Below are 23,418 nucleotides of genomic sequence, written 5' to 3' on the forward strand. Positions count from 1 at the left end.
CTTGAATGCCAGGGTGAGAGGAGGAGAGACTAGTCCAAATCAAATCGAGAGAGAGAGAGAGAGAGAGAGAGAGAGTCCAAGAGGGGGTACGTCTGAAGCGCTCCCCCTCCCTTGCCTCGGTCCCTTTAAGCTCCCCCCCTTCCCTCCACCCCCCACGGCTGTCTTCATCTCTCCATCTCTGCGCTGCTGCCGGCTGCGCAATCCGTGCACCCAGCCTCCGGCACCAGCCCAGGACCGCGACTCGGGCTGCAGACACCCCGTCCCAGAGAGAGACTGCAGGCATGTCATCGGAGAAGTCAGGTAAACAACAGCAGCAGCAGCTGCAGACTGGTCCAGGTTCTCTGGATGCTCCCCCACCCTTGGCCCTAACCGCCCCCCCCTCGGCTCTCCCCAGCAGGGGTCTGTTTCCATCCTCCTCAACATCTGCAACCCCCATCCCCTTCCTCTTTCTATATGATTCCCTTCTCTCCCTTTCCTCCTTCCACTCTCAGACTCTGCCTCTTACCAACAGCGCAGGCAGAGGGGCAGGTTGAGAGGGTAAGGGAAGTATGAGAGTGGCTTAGCATCAGCCAGGTACTGCGTGGACAGCATCCCTGGGAGCGACAGATGGACAGGTGACACTGGCTTGTATGGAATCATTCTGTGCGGAAATACGAAGCCATAATCAGTGGAGGGGGGAGGGAGGTTTCGGGGCGCAAAATCCACAGGATCCTTCTTGATCCTGTTGAAATGAAACCCTGAAATTTCCAGAGGGGTCAGGGACCCCCTCCTCGTTGAAGGAACAGCAAAGTGGAACATAGCTTACATGTGTTTATACAACTGTTGAATTGAGCACATGTTAACCCAACGCGCACAGCGATCTGCACATGTGCGCACACTCAGAGGCGGCCATAAGCCCCAGGGATAGGAGTTTGGGGCTGCGAGTGTAATGCACGTTGCTGAGGAAGAGACGGCAGCTGGCAGAGTTGTGACCTCAAAACTAGACTGAAAGGAAGAAAGGGGGCAGGGGGCCTAGACGCTCCTCTCCTGCCCCCAGAGAGAGATGTTTTCTCACCCTTCTGCTCTGTTTCTCCCGTTATCCGTCTCCATCCCTGACCCTCTGTCCCGCCCCCCCCCCCCACCTTCTGGTATCCTTTCTGTCTGGTTTCTTTCCACCCCCCCCCCCGCCCTCCGACCCCCAGGCCTGGCGGACTCGGTCCCTCACACCTCTCCACCGCCCTACAATGCCCCCCAGCCCCCAGCCGAGCCCCCCGCCCCACCGCCCCAGGCAACCCCCTCCTCGCACCACCACCACCACCACCACTACCACCAGTCTGGCACCGCCACCCTGCCGCGCCTCGGGGCCGGGGGCCTCGCTTCCTCCGCGACCACCGCTCCGCGCGGCCCCTCATCCTCGGCCACGCTGCCGCGGCCCCCACACCACGCCCCGCCCGGCTCTGCGGCCGGGGCGCCCCCACCCGGCTGCGCTACCTTGCCCCGCATGCCACCCGACCCTTACCTGCAGGAGACTCGCTTCGAGGGCGCTCTGCCCCCACCGCCGCCCGCTGCCGCCCCGCCCCCGCCGGCGCCCTCTCACACGGCCCAGGCGCCCGGCTTCGTGGTGCCCACGCACACGGGCGCCGTGGGCACGCTGCCGCTGGGGGGCTACGTCGCCCCGGGCTACCCCTTACAGCTGCAGCCTTGCACTGCCTACTTGCCTGTCTACCCTGTGAGCGCGGTGAGTAACCCCCGCAGACTGGGGAAAGGGGAGGGGGGGAGGGTCAGGCTGGGACGTGGGGGGCATGGTGGAGCAAGACCTGAAATCGGGGACACACTGAGGTCTGGTGGGATGGGGAAATCGGGACATTCAAGCGGGCGGGGGTGGCGAGGGGGAAGGCCTAGGGAGAAAGTACAAGCGGACAGTCTGAGACTGGGGTGGGTCTGCTCTAGCAGGGGGTCCCGGACCTGGACACTGGAGGGAGTGGAGGTTAATCCCCAGAGGGTTTCAAAGGAGGGCTGGGGAGAAATGAAATCTAGCCCCCAAGCCGACCTGGGCCTGAGTTGGGCAGGACAGAGGATCTGGGGGAAAGGAACAAGGTCTTGAAATCAGGCCAGCCAAGGCAGCACTGATGGGAGGGGAATGTGAGAGCCCCTTGGATACAGGGCTCAGACTGCAGTGAAGGGAGGGAGCGAAGTGGACCTCGGGGGGTGGGGGGGTGCAGGAGGGCACTGGACTAGGAAGTTCTTTGAGATGCGATGCTTAAGAACTGGGCTTTAAAAACTGCTGGGCAGAATAGAACTTGAGAGCTTGGGAGTGACAAGCCTCTGCTCCCAACCTTCCTTCCACAGCCCTATGCGGGAGGGACTCCAGGGGGCACAGGCGTCACCTCCACGCTGTCCCCACCGCCCCAGGGCCCAGGACTGGCCCTGCTGGAACCCAGGCGCCCGCCGCACGACTACATGCCCATCGCAGTGCTGACCACCATCTGCTGCTTCTGGCCCACAGGCATCATCGCCATCTTCAAGGCAGTGCAGGTGGGAGGACGGCGACGGAGGGGTCTCGGTCTGGGTCTCTAATCCCGGGGGAGTGCTGGAGGTCCCAAGGGAGCATCTTAGGATGAACCAGCCAGGCAGCGTTCTCTGACCCCTTTCCCACCCCACTCCACCGCAGGTGCGCACAGCGCTGGCCCGCGGGGACATGGTGTCCGCCGAGATCGCTTCCCGCGAGGCCCGGAACTTCTCCTTCATCTCCCTGGCCGTGGGCATCGCAGCCATGGTGCTCTGTACCATCCTCACCGTGGTCATCATCATTGCCGCGCAGCACCACGAGAACTACTGGGACCCGTAAGGACGTCCCTGGCCCGGCCCCGCCCTGCGCCCCCCGATCTCCCCAGCGCGTTCCGCGGTCACAGTGACACTCCGAAGGGCGCCCTGCACACCCGCCACCCGGGCGACGGGTCTTCGATGCATCCTAAACTAGACCTCCTCGGAACCTCGAGGCTGGCGGGTGCGCTCCAGAAACAGTTCCTCAACAACGCCCCCCAAACCCACAGTCCCACGGACGCCGCTCCCCGAAACGCCCGCCGCAGTCTAGGTCCGCGCTAGTTCCGGGCCCCCCGTCTTCCCCATGTGCAGCAAGCCCCGCCGAGCTCCCCGAGTCCGCGCCCCTGCCTAGTGACCGTCTCCCGAAGCCCCGCCTCCTCCTCAGGCCCCGCCCCGCCGCTGACAACCCCGCCCCCAGGTCGGCAGGCTCCGCCCTCTTTTCTTCCCGGCGGGGTTCTACAGTCCGGTGATTGGGTCAGAGGTATCAAACCTCACTCCCAAACCGGCAGACTCCGGCAGACTCCCCTTTTGCTCCTGTCTCTCCGACCGAGCCCCCATTCTCTTACGTTTTGTTTTGCCAACGCGGTTTCCTGTCTCTTCCACCCTGGTCTCCGCCTATTTTCTTGCTAATCCCAGAACTTCTACTTTGCGGTGGTGGGGGAGGGTAGAGGGGCCGGGGATTGGACTGAGTTTGGGGGGGTTCCCTTCACTTTGGGATGAAAACAACGTCTGGGTTTTCTGTAAATATGCACCCCTATCCCGACCCGGGTCTAGCCCGGCAGGCGGGAACCCGGGGGAAAGAACCCATGTTGGCGAGGGGGCGGGGGAGGCGGCCGGGTAGTGCCCACAGAGTTCTGGCCTATGAACGAGTGAGTGAGTGCGCGTGCGAATTTCCGAACGACGATATTTAAGAAACGAGGTTCCAGTTCTTGAAGACTGCAGCCTTGCAACTACCCTGTTCTTTTGGTTCAGTATTTTACCTCTCCTCATCTCCCACTTCAGAGAAGATCAAGAATATCACCGTAGACAAAAGTGGGAGGAGACAGAATCCCAGGCCACTAAGAGACAAATATGGGAGAGGGGGAAGGTAAGCTCCCTAGGAATGCTAATGGGAGGATTTTAGGGCCCGTTTCTTTCCCTGATACGCACTTTCTAGTCAACTAAACGGGAATTATCTAGGGCTACAGAGAAGGAGAATTGATAAGAGACAGCAGACCATTCCAAAGAAGTTGAGTTGAAATAGGGTGGAGGGAGAGGAGAAAAATTCCAGCTCTCCCTGCCAGGGCCTGGGGATGGGAAGTGATAGACAACTTGGATTAGATCCCACAGGTGTGCAGTTGCTGGCAGAGGAAAGCCAAAGGGAGCAGACAGCTGTGGGAACCCTGTCAGTCCATTCCTGTTATTAAATATAATTACTGTTGCTGGCTGATAAACAGCAGAAGTTTGTCTCACAATTCCTGCGGCTAGAAACCAGGGTGCCAACACAGTAGGATAACGGCCTTCTTGGGGCCAGAGTGATTGTGCAGCGGGTAGGGCACTTGCCTTGCACATGGCCGGTCTGGGTTTGGTCCCAGCATCCCATATGGTTCCCTGAGCACCACCTAGAATAATTTCTGAGTGCAGATTTCGTATTGTATCTTCACTTGGTAGGAAGGGCTGTGGGGTCATCACTAATCCCACTCATGAGGGCACTACTCTCCTAAAAGCCCCACTTCCGAATGTCGCCCCTTTGCACAGTGGGGTTTCAACATGAGGATTTTGGTGGGGAAGGACACAGCCATTTAGACCACAGCTCTAGGAAGAAGGAAAATAACCTTTCAAGTCCAGTTGTGGCTAGTTGTCTTCTCCTACCCTGAGGTCAACCAAAAGTAGGCGAAGGGGTGAGGGGGCACAAGCAATGGACTTGACATTATCAGTTGTATATGCAGGACAGGGTCGAATCCTGAATTCAGACATTGCATTCATAGAGTATGCAGGCTCCATGCAGGATACAGGGGAAATATCTCAGACAGTAGATGTGAGCCTTGAAACTCATGGGATTTATAATCTACAAGGAAAGTGATGCACCTAAATGGGAGACGTGGGAAGGACATGAGATGGGGTGTGGAAATCATGGGTTCTTTCTAGGGGGTACTATTGTCAGAGATGTGTCTGTATCTTCCTTTCATAACCATTGTTTCTTAACTTCTTTAAGCCCCTTTCTTAAATCCCTACTCTTCTGAAGTTGCTGTCTCAATATTCAATGACTAGAAGTTGACCAGGAGCCAAAATCAATGGCATTTTCACAGTGTTCTGCCTCTCTGAACCCTCCTGTGAGAAATAAATTTCTGTTGTTTATAAGCCACTCAATTTATGGTACTTTGTTGCAACACTTTTCCAACTTACATATTTATATTGCAGATATTCTCCCAGTACCTATGGCACATGGCCACATGGACCAGACCATGCTGCTGGTCCTATAAACTCAGCATGATCCAGATCAAATTAATGAAATGCCACTGAAACCCTGTGTCCCTGTCTCTTAATGGCACCTTTTCCTCACAACCCTTAACTGAAAAACTTGATGCCTCTTCTCCTTGCCTCTTGCCTTTACTTTTGGTGTGGTCTCAAATCAAATCAATTCTACCCTCACAGTATCTTGTGAATCTGAACTTTCCCCCAGCCCTTGTTGGATAAATGACCTCATCTAGGATGATTGCAACAATTCTCTTAATGGGTCTCCCTAGCTTCCTCTCCCGACTCTAAGTTCCCTTGACACTGCTGTCAAATTCTTCCTAAAACACTTTTCATAAAACTAGTACACTGCTTGTGCTCACTTCTGAAGCACATGAACATTGGAATAAGCAGAGAAGATTAGCCCCTGCATAAGGATGATGTACAAATTCATGAAGCATTCCATGTCATTTCCATCTCAAAAATAAATGAAAGTAAAACGGTACTGCACATGTGGCTGGAGTAATTGTACAAGGGGTAGAGTGTTTGCCTTGCATGCGGCCAACCCAAGTTCAATTCAGACATCTCATTTGGTCCCCCAAGCCCACCAGGAGTGATCCCAGAGCATTGCTGATGAAGACCCCAAAACAAAAACAAACAAAAAAATACCACTGCATAAAAGCTCTTCAAGATTCCCTATTGCTAACTCAATCATTTATAAATTTGAAATCTGGCCCTCAATCCCTTTCATAATTTAAAGTCATTCAGTGTTTGAGTGCTAAAGCAATACAGAGGTCAAGGAGCTTGCCTGGAATGCATCTGTGGCTGTGACGTATTGGTTTTAATATTTTTTCATTTTTAATTTTTTATATTTTTTAATGAATCACCATGAGGTACAGTTACAGATTTAGAAACTTTCGTGCTTATGTTTCAGTTGGTTTTAATCTTGGCACTGTATATGGTCTCCCAGCACCACCAGTCTTGGTCCCTGAGCACTGCAGGATACGGCCCCTAAACTAAGCAGATCACCCAGTCATTTTATTATTATTATTATTATTATTATTATTATTATTTTTGCATTTTGGGTCACACCCGGCGATGCTCAGGGGTTACTCCTGGCTTTGCACTCAGGAATCACTCCTGGCGGTGTTCAGGGGACCATATGGGATGCTGGGAATCGAACGTGGGTCGGCAGTGTGCAAGGCAAATGCCCTACCTGCTGTGCTATTGCTCCAGCCCCTCACCCATTCTTCTTAAATCTAATATCCAGCCAAGTGGAATTAGTCACCAGTTCTACCCCCTGGTCAGTGCCCAGTTGTTCTCAAATCTTAGACCTCTTTGTCCTCTGTTAAATACCAGATTGTTAGCAGCTTGTATTTCAGGCTGCAGCTAAGCTTTTTCTCAAGATGTTCTCTTCAACCTCGACATCTTCCCCCCTCACCCCCTACACACACACACACATACACACACACACACACACACACACACACACACATACACACACCTCCCTGCAACACACCAATACCATTCACATATGGTCAAAATTTACTTATGCCTAAAGGCACGGGTCAGTTCACCCCTTGCTTCAGCAAGGAAAAATCTTTCTCCTACTGGGATAAGGTTGAAGCAATGGGTTTCTAATCAGAGCTCTGGGCATTCCTTGGAGCAATAATTTTAACTCCTGACTACACATTAGAGTCATCTGGGGAGCATTTAAAAATCCCCAAGCCCAGTCTGTGGCATCTTAGCCCAATTAAATCAGAACCTCTGGGGGTGGGGCTCAATATACATATATTTTTAAAGATATTCCCAGGTGATTTCCAAGAGCAGCCAAGGCTAGGAATGACAGTATTATAGGTACGTTAGGGACCACCAGAAGGAGAGACCACCAGAAGGGTGTGGCTTCAACAAGAGCAGCAGTTGTGTCTAAAACCACTTTTCTGCTTTTCGCTCCCACTCTCCCCAGCAGAGAGCTTGATGCACACACCTTACTTTGAAGATAAAAGCCAAGATCTGGCTTATCTCTGGTTTTCAGATCCTCATCTTCTACTATTTTGGGAGTTTCTTGGGGACCACACCTGGCAGTGCTCAGGGCTTACTCCTGGCTCTGCACACAGGAATCACCCCTGGGAAGTGGCTGGGGATCAAATCCAGGTCAGCAGCATGCATGGCAAGTCCCTTACCTGCTGGACTATCTCTCCAGCCCTTTCTATCAATCTTTGAACTCAACTGAATAAGAAAAGAACTAGTCAGGGGCTGGAGTGATAGTATAGCGGGTAGGGCGTTTGCCTTGCATGTGGCCGACCCGGGTTCGATTCCCAGCATCCCTTATGGTCCCCCTGAGCACAGCCAGGAGTAATTCCTGAGTGCAGAGCCAGGAGTAACCCCTGTGCATCGCATTTCATTTTTTCCAAAAAGAAAAAAAAAAGAATTAGGCAAGTACTGGAGAGATGAAATGAAATGAAAATAACTCCTGCGCGATCTCTTCACTTCTCTGTCTCTTCTGAGGCTTATTCTAATTTTCTTCCCTCACCTTACCTAAATTGCCTGCACACACAGTTATTGAACTCCCTGTCCACATGCTCTTCCCCCTCTAATTTTTGGTTGGATCCTTGGTCATCGAGCACCTTTATTCATAGAAAATTCAGCACCTCGTTACTGCTTTCCGGACTACTACCATCTGTCATTATTTTTCAGCCTTCATAAAAATAGCCACCCAGCACCCGGTCAGTTTCTTTCCTTCCTCACCTCTAGCAGTGCTCCCCTCAACCCTACCCCCAACTACTCTCTTCCTGCAATCTGTATATTTTTCACTTGGTTTGTGTCAGTAATGTTGCTTCATCCAAAATCTCGTTAGTCTTTTCATGTCACTCCCTCCTCCTTTAAGTATCCCCATTTCAAAAATTCTCAGGCTTACCCACAAGCCCCAGCCATTTGCTCTTTCACCCAGTGCGATTAGATCCTTTGGGTTTATTACCCTCCTCAGTCCCCAGTTCAAGGTTTCCAAAGTTCACCACTGTAATCACCCCTCAGCCCTTGCCCTGTATTCTTGGCGCTTCTCACTTGGATTCATTTCATCCCCACTAGATACCAAGCCTGCTTGATATTTACAGCTCCCTGGGCTGAATGTGTCTGGAGGGAAACAAGTCCTTTGATTGCTCTTACTTCCTCCTGTGGACCTTCAGTGTAGCCTGCACACTCATACTTCCCCAGTTGGCTCACATTTCCCAGATCTGAGACCACAATTTCATAAAGCGATGACCTTTCTTTTTGGTTTTCTTTTTGGGTCACACCCGGCAATGCACAGGGGTTACTCCTGGCTTTGCACTCAGGAATTACTCCTGGCGGTGCTCATAAGACCATATGGGATGCTGGGAATTGAATCCAGGTCGGCCAGGTGAAAGGCAAACACCCTACCGGCTCTACTATTGCTCCAGTCCTGGTCTTTCTTTCTACTTCTGAAAGTGCAGACACTTTCAGGAGAGTATTTCTCCTGGTCCCTACTCCCAAATCTCTCGGCCTGCCGGCTGGTCTACCATATTCAAACCTTCCCTTCTCTTGTTACTGCTGAAGCTGACTTGCTCCTCTCACTTTGGTGCACTGGGAGCCTGCCCCTTCTCAGTGACTCAGAAATGGGACACTTGAAATTAACTCCTGTCTTTTGCATAATTAGTTTTCCCCTCTACTGAAACATGCCCATTATCATACAGTTGTGCCATAATGACGCAACTCGTGCCACAATAATATAGCTCATTTTTGAGGAAAAAATTTTGTCCGCCAAAACACAAATAAATAAAATCTTATTTGCTACTCCCCACGGTGGGAGGGAAATTCTGATTCAAGAGGGACAAGGAGGAATTTCAACAGGAAAGTTTTATTTTTTCAGTCACATGATGTTTGTTCAATAACTTAGTGATAAATATGTGCTGATGAGAAGAAAGCCTGGTTTGGACCCATCAACATCATGTGACAGTTAACTGATCACACCCTCTTCCTTGAAGTGTTTTCTTTACTTCAAAATCTCTTTCTAGGGGCCAGAGAGATAGTACAGTAGATAAGGCACTTCCCTGCATACCACTGACCCGAGGTCGATGCCCAGCATCCCATACGATCCCCCGAGCACAGGCAGGAGTAATTCCAGAGTGCAGAGCCAGGAGTAACCCCTCAACACTGTCATGTGTGTTCCTCTCCCCTAAAATACTCCTGTTCAGTCTGCATTTATAGCTCCTGTTTCTCTTCCAAATTTCCAAATAGAACTTCCAAACTTCTAGATAGAACAGCCCTGGTCTTTCCTCTACACTGATGCAAGAATGTATGTTAACCAACATCTTAATTTTCCACATCTATTTTTGTTTGTTTGTTTGGGGGCCACACCCAGAATTGCTCAGGCTAACTCCTGGCTCTGCCCTCAGGAATCACTTCTGGAGAGACTTGGGGGAACCATATAGGGTCCAGGGATTGAACCAGGGTCAGCTATATGAAGGCAAGCACACTACCCTTTGCATACTATCTCTTTGGCCCTACATTGATTTCTTTCTTTCTTTTTTTTTGAGAACTCAGGGATTACTCGAAGTACTGTGCTCAGGGATCATTCCCAGCAGAGCTCAGGGGACCATATTGGTTGCTAGAGATTGAACATGGGTGGGTCGCTTGCAAGGCAAGCACCCCACCCACTGTACTATTGCTCTGGCCCTTCCCCCTGCTTCCACATCCAAGTTTGACTGATATATAGCCCTTACTCCAAGAAGACACCAGTGACTTTTTTAATTTTGGGGGGAGGTGCTCAGAATCTAATTCCTGGTTCTGTGCTTGGGGGACTAAGCAGTTTTGGGGATCAAAGCCATCTCGTGTGTGTAGCGTGCACCCCAGTCCTTTGAGCTATCTTTCCAGTCCCCAGCGTGATCACTTAAACTCCCAGATGTTATCACTCACCTTGCTCAAACCCACTGTAGATTTCCAGCTCAACTTTAAAAATACAAAACTTGGGGTCTGAGAGATAGTACAGTGGGTAAGGGGCTTATCTTGCATGAGACTAAGCCAGGTTCCATCCTGGACTACCAATACTGGCCCCCTAACCCACCGGAGTGATCCCAGAGTACAGAATCCATCCTGAGCACCACTAGATGTGGCCTAATAACCAAACATCCAAACTCCTTGCAGTTCCTACCCAACCCTCAGACCTTATCCCCACCCACTCTGCTTCACCCCTAGGATCTCCTTGCAGTTCTTTTATCTTCCCTGAATTTAGCATAAAAATCCAATTCTTGCTCACTCTTCATGCCTTATTCTCCCTTGAACAGGTATCTTGCTCGCTTGTTTCTCTCTTTTTTCTTTTTCCACTCTGGAGAAGCCCATGCACTCATACTCACTCTCATTCTGCCCCTCACATCTTTCTAAATAAAATTCAATGAAAATTATCTTGCCTGAAAAAAAAATTGATGGGGCTGGAGCAATAGTACAATAAGTAGGGGGTTTGCCTTGCACGCGGCTGACCCAGGTTCGATTCCCAGCCTCCCATCTGGTCCCCTGAGCACCGCCAGGGGTAATTCCTGAGTGCAGAGCAAGGAGTAACCCCTGTGCATCTCCAGTTGTGACTCAAAAAGCAAAAAAAAAAAAAAAAAAAAAAAAAAAGGATGAGCCAGAGTGATAGTACAGCTGGTATGGTGCTAGATTGGAGTCTCATATCCAGCATCTTCTATGGTACCCCCAGCACCACTGGAAGTAATGCGTGAGTGCAGAGCCAAGAGTAACCCCTGAGCATTACTGGGTGTGGCTCAAAAGAAAAAACAAAAACAATGCAATTAGGACCTTTCTACTTCTATTTTCTCCTCATTGACAACAACAACAACAACAACAAGAATTTTTTTAAAGACATTATATATATATATTTAGGATATATATATATATATATATATATATATATATATATATATTTAGGCCACACCCATCAATGCTCAGGGGTAACTCCTGGCTCTGCACTCAGGAATTACTGTTGGTAGTGCTCAGGGAACCATATGGGATGCCGGGGATCGAACCTGGATTGGCCTCGTTCTAGGCAAGTCTCCTCCCCACTTGTACTCTCTCCAGTCTCAATGACATAATATTTTGTTGATTGATTTTTTTTTTTTTGCTTTTTTGGGTCACACCGAGCGATGCTCAGGGGTTACTCCTGGATCTGCACTCAGGAATTACTCCTAGCGGTGCTCAGGGGACCATATGGGATGCCGGGGGTCAAACCTGGGTCGGCCGCGTGCAAGCCAAATGCCCTACCCGCTGTACTATCGTTCCTGGCCCCTGTTGATTGATTTTTATTGCCTGTTATCTTCACTTGAAATAGCAGCTGCTAGAATGCTAGGGCCTTCCCCCGCCCCCCACCATTGCTTTATTCCCAGTGCACAGTGTCTGGCACAGAGGAGGTGTTTGGTAAAGATCTGAGTGACTGGAGAGTAGCTCCTCACACAATGAAGAGAAAATGAGGTCATGTACATGCGACCCACTGAACAGGGCCTGGTGTTATGTTCCTCATGCATGGTCAGGGTTCAGTGAAGAGCAACTCTTATCAGGGAAGCATTCCACTTTGGAAATGGCCTCACTCTGCTGAAATCCAGGCCTGAAACGGAAGCAGAAGCAAAACGCTTTTGGAGCAAGCAGGAGGGGATGTAATTTTGACATAAATCCCAGCAGAACTGAAAACCACAGAAACCACTAAAGCTAAACAGAAGGGGAAATTTATTTAGCCTTTGGAAAAGCTAGAATTTTTGTCTCACATGCTGATGATAATTGGCAGAGACTAAATACAGCATATGGTTCCATGTGGTGAGTATGGAACACAGGAGAGTGTGAGGGTGCAGAAACTTTCAACAAGCTCCCTGCCTGGTGGCAGGGCAGCATGAACTAGCGCAGAAATAGAGAGATAAATAAGCCAGAGATCAGCAACACTGGGTGTTAGGAAGCTTTTCTTTACTTACCTCTTCTGCATTGTGCTATTTCCACTGCCTGCAAAACATCCTTTCTCTGCATTTCAAAATGATGGCTCGTCCTAGAGAAGCAGCAGTGATTCAGGGCTGAGCCTCATAAACTTTTTCCACGCGGGACCTCTTTATGCCTGAGAAATGCAACACGGGGGAACGCTGCCAGAGGTGCCTTGTATTCATTATGCAGTTGATTTCTGATTAATCTTTGGTCATTCAACATTAGAAAGGGCTAAACACGTATTTTTCATCCAAGAGGCCTGGGTTCAGTTCCTGATTCCCTGAGCACTGCTGGGAGTGAGCCCTAACCACAAAGCCGGGAGTAATCCCCTAAATCCTGCCAGATGTAGTCCAAACTGCAAAAAATAAAACCAAACCAAAAAGAGACAAAAAACAAACAAACAAAAAAACCTTTTATTGTTGCAAGAACTTTTTGCGACACCCACGTTTAGTTATATAGTTTAAGAAGCTAGGATTTATGGGCCAGAGAGATTGCTCAATGGGCTGAAAACATGCATTGCATGTGGGAGGCCTGGGCTCAACCACCCAGAGCCACATAGTCCCCCCCAGCCTGAGTACCACTAGGATCAACTCCCAAGCACCACCAGTGTGTCCCCTCCCCCCGAAAAAAAACAACAAAATGAAACAGGGGATACTACAGTGGGTATTATCTCTTTAAGGGTGATTTGCCTTGCACATGGTTGACCAGATTTGATCCCCAGTACCTCATATGGTCCCCTGAGCCCCACTAGGAGTGATCCTTGACACAAAGCCAGGGTAAGCCCTATCCACAGCCAGGTGTAGCTTGAAAACCCAAAATAAAAGAGGGAGAGTGTCAGAGAGAGGGGCGGGGGAGAGAGAGAGAGGGAACAATATGGTTGGAGTGTCTGCCTTCAAGCATATGGTTACAAGATCAAATCCTGATATCCCATGTGGTTCAGAGTGTGAACTTCACTGCCAGAGATCCCCAGCACCACAAAGGGCAGTGCTGCCTTTGCAACGAAAATAACCTCTAAGCACAATGATGCAATTTCTGTAAGCCCAGGTGAGCACTGCAAGGCGTGGAAGCCTCAGGGAGCACTGTGGTTGAGTGGGTGAACACAATCTGATGTGGCATCTGAGTGAGCATCACAGCTAAACCGGTGTGAGTTCCACAACCAGGCATGTAAAAATCAGTCATTGCAACAACAGCAACTTTGAATGATCAGAAGGGAATGGAAAATAAGCCATGCCATTCTCCAAGGCTCAACTGTCCATACTCCTTACAGAGCACCCATAGCTGGAAATATCTCCCCTGCCATTTATCACTTTTGCCCTTTATTCTGGAGCTTTGGTTAACTATTACCTCCCTAAGTCACTCACCGAACTCCCCAAAAAGCAAAAATTAATTGTGAAATTCCCTCCACTCTTTTTTTCTTTTTTAAATTTTTATTAGTGAAACACCATGAGGTACAGTTGTAGACTTACAAATTTTTGTGCTTGGATTTCAGTTATACAATGAAACCCACCCCTCCACCAGTGCCCATTTTCTACCACCACAGGTGCCAGTATCCCTCCCACCCCTCATCCCCTCCATCCCACCCTTCCTCTGTGGCAGGGCATTCCCTTTTGTTCTCTCTCTCTCCTTTTGGATGTTGTGGTTTGCAAAAGAGGCATTGAGTGGCAATCATCTTTGGTCTATAGTCTACTTTCAGCATGCTTCTCCCATCCTAGGAGGATCCTGAAACACCGTTTATTTGGTGCTCTCTTCTCTATCTGAGCTACCTTTTTCCCTAGCATGTGTGGCTGGCCTCCAAGCCATGGAGCAAAATTCCTGGTACTAATCTCGGCCACTCTTGGGTGTTTTTTTTTAAATTTTTATTAATTAATTTTTATCCACTCTTTCTTTCAACCCACCCTTCCCCCCTGCAATTAAATTCTGTTTCTGTGGGCAATGTACACTGGTTTACTTTTATTTTTCTCTGCTCCTCAATGTTATTTCCTATCTTGCAGACAGGTGAAATAATTCAATACTTATCATTCACCTTCTGACTTATTTTGTTTGTCCTGTCAAGTTCCTTCCATTTTGCTGCAAATGGAAAATTCTCATCTTCTTAAAAATAGCTGAATAAAGCCAGAACAATAGTCTAGTGGGTAGGGCATTTGCCTTGCATGGGGCTACTGGAGTTCAGTCCCCACCATTCCATATGATTCCCTGAGCCCACTAAGAGTAATCCCTGAACACTGAGCCAGGAGTAAGTCCTAAGCACCGCCAAATCCCCCCCCCCCCCCAAAAAAAAACAAGTATCTGAAGAGTATCCCATTACTTTTATATGATTTATCTATACTTCTTTCCTTTCTTGGGAGATGGATGAATTGGACCATACCTGAATGTACTTGGAAGGTACTCCTGGCTCAGACTTCACTCCCTATATAGGTGCCCCAGGAACGTAGCCAGAATGCAGAACATGTACTAAGATCTTTGAACTAGCTTCCTGACTCTGGCCTATTCTTTTATCTTATTTTATTATCTTTATTTTGTAATTTTGCTTGATTTTATGAGTGCATCCCTAGCTCATGTTGTGTGGTTTAAAATTTAATTGTTTTGGGGGTGGAGCAATAACACAGCACGTAGGGTTTACCTTGCACGCGGCCAACCCGGGTTCGATTCCTAACATACTATATGGTCCCCCGAGCACTGCTAGGAGTGATTCCTGAGTGCATGAGCCGGGAGTAATCCTTGTGCACCGCAGAGTATGACCCCAAAAAAGCAATAAATAAATAAATAAATAAAATTTAATTGTTTCGAGACTGGAGCAATAGCACAGCAGGTAGGGCGTTTGCCTTGCACACGGCCGATCCAGGTTCAATTTCCAGCATCCCCTATGGTCCCCTGAGCACCGCCAGGAGTAATTCCTGAGTGCAGAGCCAGGAGTAACCCCTGTGCCTTGATGAGTGTGACCCAAAAAGCAAAAAAGAAAAAAACATTTTGTTTCAATTGTTTATTTTGATTTATTTGGGGTGAACAGGTTTGGGGACACCATGCAGTGCTCAGGGACAATTCCTGTCTCTGTGCTCAGGAGCGACCCCTGTAAGCACTCAGGGATGGGCCACATGCAAGGCAAGTAAGAGCCTTTTCTATCGCTCTGTCATGTTCTATTTCTCTGCCTTCCCTTGTTTATTTTGCTTTTGCTTTCATTTCCCTTGCTATTAAGTTTGAGTCCCCAAAGACATCTGTAATGCCTTGACACTACAAAATAAAAGATATAAGACATACAAGGAGAGTCAGAGCAATAGTACATTGAGTTTACTGCTTGCCCTGCACATGGCTGATCTGGGTTCAATTCCTGGCACCCCATAAAGTCCCTTGAGCACAACCAGGAGTGATCTCTGAGTGCAGAGAAAAGAGTTAAGCCCTGAGCACAGCTGAGTATGACAACCCCAATTCCCCTCAAAAAAAGAAAAAAAAAAGATATATACAAGGCAATTACTCTACCACTGACCTGCAGCCCCAGTCCACATTCCTTTATCTTTATTTTATCTTATTTTTTGGTAACAAGAAGTCTCACAATGGAGACGTTACTGGACCCGCTTGAGCAAATCGATGAACAACGGGAGGACAGACAGACAGTGCTTATTTTTTGGCTTTTTGAGTCACATCTGGCAATGCTCAGGGGTTACTCCTGGCTCTGCACTAAGGAATTATTTCTGGCGGTGCTTGGGGAAACCATATGGGATACTGGGGATTGAACTCAGGTTGGCCGCATGTAAAGCAAATACCCTATTCACTGTACTTTTGCTCTGGCCCTCAAAAAAAAAAACTTTTAAAGGAAGAAATAAACATGGAGATAAAGATTCCTACTATTACCCAGGACAAAATAAAACAAAAGTTGTCTTAAAGTTTAAGGACCCAAGAGATAGTTAGGGCACTTACCTTGCACCTAAATTCAATCCCCACCAACCCGCCACCCAGTCTGGTTCCCAGAGCCCGCCAGGGGTGATTCCTGAGTACAGAGCTGAGAATAAGCCCCTGAGAACCTTTGGGTACTACCTCAAAAACAAATTAATAAATAAGTATAGCAAATGTTATTGTTTATTAGGTAACATGGTTACAGTGTCAGCATTTATATCTGCTATATGAAGTTACTTTACTTCCACCAAAGTGTCCAAACCCCTCCATAAGGATAGATTCTTTTTTTTTTTTCATTTTTATTAGGGAAACACCATGAGGTACAGTTGTAGACTTACAAATTTTGTGCTTGGGTCTCAGTTATACAATGATTGAGTACCCATCCCTCCACCAGTGCCCATTCCCCACCTCCAATGCTCCCACTATCTCTCCCACTCCCTCCACTCCACCATTCCACCCCATTCCTGTGGCAGGACATTCCCTTTTATTCTCTCTCTCCTTTTGGGTGCTGTGGTTTGCAAAAGAGGCAGTGAGTGGTAATCGTGTTCGGTCTATAGTCCATTTTCAGCATGTATCTCTCATCCTGGGAGGATCCTCCCAATACCCTTTACTTGGTGCTCCCCTCTCTATCTGAGCTGCCTTCTCCCCTAGCATGTGCGGCTGGGCTCCAAGTCATAGAGTGAACCTCCTGGTACTTATCTCAGCTATTCTTGGATGTTAGTCACCCAATTTGTTACTTTATATTCCCCAGATGAATGCAATCTTTCTATGTCTGTCCCTCTCTTTCTGACGCATTTTGCTTAGCATGATACTTTCCATGTAGTACCACTTGTATGTAAATTTCATGACTTCATCTTTTCTAACAGCTGCATAGTACTCCATTGTGTAGATGTACCAAAGTTTCCTTAACCAGTCATCTGTTCCAGGCACTCGGTTTTTTTTCCAGATTTTGGCCATTGTGAATAGTGCAGCAATGAACATAGAAGTGCAGATGTCATTTCGACTGTACTTTTTTGCCCCTCCGGAATATATTCCCAGGAGTGGTATTGCTTGGTCAAATGGGAGCTCAATTTCTAATTTTTTGAGAATAGTCCATACTGTTTTCCAAAAGGGCTGAACCAGTCGGCATTCCCACCAGCAGTGAAGGAGAGTCCTTTTCTCACCACATCCACGCCAACACTGGTTGCTTCTGTTCTTTTGGATGTGGGCCATAAGGATAGATTCTTACATCATCTGTAGTCCGCCTCTTCCTTCCTGACCCCGAACCCATATACCTCCATGTTCATTCACAAATTCTGACTCTTCAGTAGGATTATCAGATGAATAAGAAAAAATTTTTAAATTTTTTTTTGCTTTTTGGGTCACACCCGGCGATGCTCAGGGGTTACTCCTGGCTCATGCACTCAGGAATCACTCCTGGCGGTGCTCGGGGGACCATATGGGATGCTGGGAATCGAACCTGTGTCGGCCATGTTGGCTGCGTGCAAGGCAAATGCCCTACCCGCTGTGCTATCACTCCAGAAAAAAAAATCCAAACTCTACCCATTTATCAAGCAAGTGCCATGTACCTTGTGTATGATAAGGTAACACTGAACCACCAACTTACCTTACCAACTGTTCTTACAAATGACCTGCATTAACTTCTAAACTCTTCATCTAATTATATCCTTTCCTTTGTTGTTGTTATTATTGTTCCTGTTTGTGGGCCATACTTAGTGGTTCTCAGAGTTACTCCTGACTCTGTGTCCAGGAATTGTTCTTGGCAGTTCTCAGGGGACCATTACATGGTGCTGAGGATCAAACCTGGGTTGGCAGGGTGCAAGGTAAGCACCCTACCATCAGACCCCTTCTTTTCTTTTCTTTTTTTTTTTTTATCCCCTGAAGCAAATCGTTTTATTTAGGAATAAGAGAGAGACCCATACAGTTAAGAGAAATTATGCACCCCAAGCTGGCATGTGGGCGACTCCAGAAGGTAACATACCCTGGTTAGATCATTTCTTTTTTCTTTCCTTTTTGTTTTGATTTCCTGGTACACCTGGCAGTGCTCAGAGACCGCTTGCAGCTCTGTGCTCAGGGGTTGCTCCTGGCAGTGTTGGGGAACTCCTGAGGCCTCCTGCATGCAGTTCACTGGACTATCTCTCTGGTACCAGTTAGATCTTTAATAAAGGTGAAGCAATGCCCTTACAGGCCAACACTGGAGCAAAGGTAAATCTGGAAAGATGGCTCAAGGGACTGGAGCACATGACTTGCATGCTGGAGTCCCAGGTATATGAGCCGTTAAGAACAATTATTTAAATCCTCAGACAATAGCCAATTTCATCCCCTCGGCATGGACTGCTCCCAAAAGTTAGTTGAGGGAAAGTCCAAATAGATTGGGACTGGTCCAAAATAGATTTATTTCTTTTAATGACAGTTAACAGAACCAATAACTCCACCTTCCAGTTGTCTCTGACTTTTTTTTTGTCTTGTTTTGGGGTCACATCTGGCAGTGCTGAGGGGCTACTCCCAGCAGGGATCAGGGATCATTTCTGGTGGTCTTCAAGGAGTCATGCAGTGCTGAAAATCGGATCCAGGCCTCTTGCATGCAGAGCATGTTCTAGGCTCACTGAACTCTTTCTCTGGCCCCTGCTACTCACCTTCCTAACTCAGAGTTTCCCATAATTTCTCTTTTCTAAAGATTCCATATGTTCCTTTCTCTCATTCCTCTCACCCAAGGCTACAGAAATGTCTTAATCACAAGGCAATAATAATAGTAATATTTTTATAACCCTCCCAATTCCCTTATACTGCTTTGCAAATAATCTCTGTCCCAGCCCCTAACAACAAGTGGCATTCCATTTTGTGATTATCAGTTTATCCATTTACCACTTGATGTACATATATATTTTTTTCAATCTGGTGCTGTTATGAATATATCTGCTATGAACAAGGCTTTAATAGATATCTATTTTTTTTTATGAGTGAGATGTTTGCATTCAATTTAATAATAAACATCCTGGGCTGGAGAGATAGTACATAGGGCACTTGCCTTGTATGTAACCTGTTATTCGTCAATTGCCTCGAGCAGGCCCCAGTAACATCTCTTTCATCATGTAACCAATGCTGGTTTAATCCCTGGCATTCTATTCTGGTCCCCCAAACCTGCTAGGAGTGATCCCTGAGCACAGAGCCAGGAGTAAGCCCTGAGCACTACCAGGTGTGGCCCAAAAGCTAAAAAATAAAGTAACATAATAATAATAAATATTCATTAGAACTATCAAATAATAAAGCTTGGACATATCATATTTTTGTGGATGAGAAGGAACTGGAAACTGAAAATGTTTAATGAGAATTTTTTAATGGGGAAACTACATTTTCAGAATACAGAATTGTTTGCTTGTTTATTATTATCCTTTTGGTTTTAAATATTTTGCTCTATGACAAATGATACTGTGTGTTTGTATAATTTATAACCATTCATACATATTACCTTGTGAAATGTCTACTAAAATCTTTTGTCCGAAGATGGGTTTGAGGGCAAGTGCCTTCCCCACTCGTGTTTCTCTCTGGCCTTGTCTTGTTTAATTTGAAGGCAAACTGAAACTTCTAGCTCTCAAACTGAACTATCACTCTGCTATCTCTCTGACCCTGTCTTACTCAGGCTCAAGGCAAGTGCCTTCCCCACTGTGCTCTCTCTTTCTTTCTCTCTGGCCCCATTGGTTCAGTTTAAGAGTTTCTTCTAAGGGGTCAGAGCAATAGTACAGAGGTCAGGGCACTTGCCTTGCGTGCAGCTGACCTGGGTTAGATCCTTGGCATCCCATATGGTCCCCCAAGCACTGCCAGAAATGATCCCTGAGCACAGAGCCAGAGGTAGACCCTGAATACAAGTTATTCTCGGATTTGCTTCTAAAATGTTTTCTCCTAGTACTTTCTCAATTTTAATAGTGTCTTTGGAAATAAAAAATGTTTTATTTTAGGGCCACATCTGTCTTTGGAAAATAAACCGTTTTATTTTGGGGCCACACCCAGCAATGTTTTAGGCTTACTCCTGACTCTGCACTCAGTGATCTTCCTGGCAGTCTCAGGAGACAATAAGTGATGCGGGGGATTGAACAGTGTCAGCAGTGGGTAAGGCAAGTGTCCTAACTGCTATACTATTTATCTGGCACTGGAAAAACTGCACTGCACTGTCGCACTGTAGCACTGTCCTCCCGTTGTTCATCGATTTGCTCGAGCGGGACCAGTAACGTCTCTGTTGTGAGACTTGTTACTGTGTTTGGCATATTGAATACGTCACAGGTAGCTTGCCAGGCTTTGCTGTGTGGGCGGGACACTCTCGGTAGCTTGCCGGCCCTGGGAAAACAAAGGTTTTTAATTTGACAAATGCTGTAAGCAGATAGGTAAGGGGAGCCTGGCAATGTACTTTTGGTAAATAATAAAATTTAAGAATTAATTCCTGGCTCTGAAGTAGCCAAATGCATGAAGACCACATTTCTCTGACATATAAAATCCCTAGATCTTTGGAAAAAAGAAACTGAATTGCCACCCAGATGCAGAAATCCAGAGAAGGGAGGACCCCTCAAGAAAGGAGAAGTAACAGGAGAATCCATGAGATTATAAGTCATCAACACCGCCAAGTCTTCCTGTGACAATGCCCAGATTAATTTCCATGTATGCAAACGTCCAGAAAAATCTATTTGGAAAAGCTGTATAAAAACTCCCTCCAAAGCCAGTCGGGCCTCGCTCTTCAAGCTCCTGTTCTCCCTTGAACACCTATCTCACTCTGCTTGTCTCCATGGTTGCCTGCTTCCACTCTAGAGTAGCCTGTGATCTCTCTCAGGCATGTATTTCTCTCCTCCCTTCACAACTTTCTAAATACATTTCAGTAAAACTTTCTTGCTCCACTGTATTAGGTTCTGTGATTCGAACACAAGGCACCTGTGAGGAGTCCAAATATTTTATTTTGTTTTCTTTTTGAGTCACACCTGGCAATGCACAGGGGTTATTCCTGACTCTGTACTCAGGAATTACTCCTGGTGGTGCTCAGGGGACCATATGGGATGCTGGGAATCAAACTCAGGTCAGCCGCGTGCAAGGCAAACGCCCTACCCGCTGTGCCATTGCTCCAGCCCCAGGAGTCCAAATATTTTAAAGAGATTCATTACAGAGAGAGAGATGGCGGGGGAAGGGGGTGGCGGGGAAAGAGAATAGAGAGAGAGAGAGAGAGAGAGACAGACAGACAGACAGAGACAGAGAGGACAGAGATTGTTATAGACTGACTGGCCAGGGCCGCACCCCATAGAGAAATGGCTGGGTTATGACCTCCAGCAACTGTGGGGAAGGATTTAAGTTCCCTAAAATAATTTTGTTCTTTTCCCCTAACTCACTTGTAAGCTGACTGGATAGTGCCACCTGTGGGTGCCCCTTTGCTCTATTCTATTCTTTCCATGCCTGGCTGACCACTAGATTACTGACTGGCTGGCACTCTCTGCAAGCATTGTAAATTCTGTTCACTCTGTTCCCTTTCCAAAGATGTAATCTCGGGTTCATGCCCAGTTCAGCTATTAAATAATCATACAGAATAGCAAGATGGCTACTAACAACTAAAATGGCTGCTTGTTGGTTCACACTGCAAATGATTGTACTTTGGTTCTAACAACTATTTGGCCTCCTCCTGAAATTCTTTTCTGTGTGGAAAAGGCAATGGACCCACAATGTCTGTGCTGAGGTCAGGAGTGACCTGATCTGGACCAGGCATTTCCGCGAGAGCTGGTGGCCAAGGTGGGTTGAACAGAGATGTGGGAGTGCTCTTTTCTTGAGTCTACCTCCTCTGCTTCCCACTTTATGAGCCACTGGCATCAATAAAGTACAATGTAGGGTGCTGGAGCAACAGCACAGCAGGTGGAGTGTTTGCCTTATATGCAACCTACCCAGGTTCAATTCCCAGCATCCCACAAGTTCCCCCAAGCACTGCCAGGAGTTATTCCTGAGTGTATGAGCCAGTAGTAACCCCTGCGCAATGCTGTGTGTGACCCCACTAAAAAAAGCAAAAGAAAAAAGTACAATATATTGTTTCTTTTCTTTTTTAGCCTATAAGTTGTGTATCCAATTTAAGAAATTAGAGGGGATGAGTGATAATAAAGTGGGTAGGACTCTTGGCGTGCATATTGTCAACTCAGATTTGATCTCTGGTACCCCATATAAACCCCTGAACCCACCAGGAGGAATCCTTGAGCTCAGAGCCATGAGTAAGCTCTGAGAATAGCCAGGTGCAGCCCAAAACAAAAATAGAAACACGTAACGAAGAAATTAGAGAGAATTAGAGAGATAGTACAGTGGATATGGTGCTTTCCTTGTACACGGCTAGCCTGAGTTCCATCCCCAACATCTCATATGGTCCTCAGAGCATTGCCAGGAGTAATTTCTGAGTGCAGAACCAGAAGAAATCCCTGAGCATTGCCAGGTGTGGACCCAAAATAAACAAATAAAAATAAAATTTTTAAAAAGAAATGATCACTAATGTAAAAAATAGGCTTGTCTTTTGTTAATAACCTTGTCTCACCCTCTAGCTGACTACAAACCCGTTTTTTTTTTTTCTTTTTGGGTCACACCCGGCGATGTACAGGGGTTATTCCTGGCTCTGCCCTCAGGACTTACTCCTGGCAGTGCTCAGGGGAACATATGGGATGCTGGGAATCGAACTGGTCGGCCGCGTGCAAGGCAAACACTCTACCCACTGTGCTATCTCTCCAGCCCCTAAACCCCTCTGTTTTTGTATAAACTCATTCAATCATTTAATGCCTTTCTAGTTGCTAAAGTACATGTTGCCATTTTCATAAATCTTGAATAAAGCCAATTAAATCTCTACTTTGATTTACTTTCTTTATGCATTTGGACCTCTGCAGTAAGTTGAGCTACTCCCAGCTTATTCTGAGGGGTTCCCCAACCAGAGGGCCTCAAAAGGTCATGCATTGCTGGAGGGGATGGAGATGGTAACTGGGCCTCCAGCATTTAATGCTAGCACTCCAGTCTAAGGAGACCTTTACCATTTGTGCCCCGCAAGGCTGCTCTTGCACTTCATTCTCAAACGTTAGAGATCAAGAAATGTGAAAACATGATTCCATCTTCATAACCTAGTCCAAGCCTCTATCCCAAGAGATAAGTATTTTTTCACATATGTCATCTTTTTTGCATGTCTTCTCTAGCTAGACCTAAGAACAGGATCATTTTTGTGAGTTCAAAAAAATATGTGTGTGCTGCACGAGCATGCATTTGGTGGCCGAGAGCGGCCTCCCGTTCTCCGCAGGCCTCCCCAGCAGAGAGACAGAGAGATGAGCGACCACA

The 23,418-nt window shown here is 47.3% G+C and overlaps 1 protein-coding gene and 1 pseudogene across 1 annotated transcript; both read left to right on the top strand.

Annotated features, from left to right (window-relative positions):
- The first annotated feature begins 152 nt into the window (after positions 1 to 152).
- Positions 153 to 2,939, top strand: PRRT1 (proline rich transmembrane protein 1). The gene is made up of 4 exons (XM_056127109.1): positions 153 to 300; positions 1,182 to 1,717; positions 2,329 to 2,514; positions 2,651 to 2,939. The coding sequence occupies exons 1-4, from the start codon at positions 282 to 284 to the stop codon at positions 2,825 to 2,827; spliced, it is 918 nt and encodes a 305-aa protein (XP_055983084.1). The 5' UTR covers positions 153 to 281; the 3' UTR covers positions 2,828 to 2,939.
- A 2,671-nt stretch (positions 2,940 to 5,610) lies between these two features.
- On the top strand, positions 5,611 to 5,707 carry LOC130036290 (uncharacterized; annotated as a pseudogene).
- Positions 5,708 to 23,418: the final 17,711 nt, after the last annotated feature.

Source organism: Sorex fumeus, unplaced genomic scaffold, assembly GCF_029834395.1.
Source record: "Sorex fumeus unplaced genomic scaffold, SorFum_2.1 ptg000063l, whole genome shotgun sequence".
Lineage (NCBI taxonomy): Eukaryota > Metazoa > Chordata > Mammalia > Eulipotyphla > Soricidae > Sorex > Sorex fumeus.

Excerpts from the sequence above, each read along its gene's own strand:
- PRRT1 (XM_056127109.1), top strand. Across the intron at positions 1,718-2,328 it reads CTGTCTACCCTGTGAGCGCG|CCCTATGCGGGAGGGACTCC; the intron begins GTGAGTAACCCC and ends TTCCTTCCACAG. Across the intron at positions 2,515-2,650 it reads CCATCTTCAAGGCAGTGCAG|GTGCGCACAGCGCTGGCCCG; the intron begins GTGGGAGGACGG and ends ACTCCACCGCAG.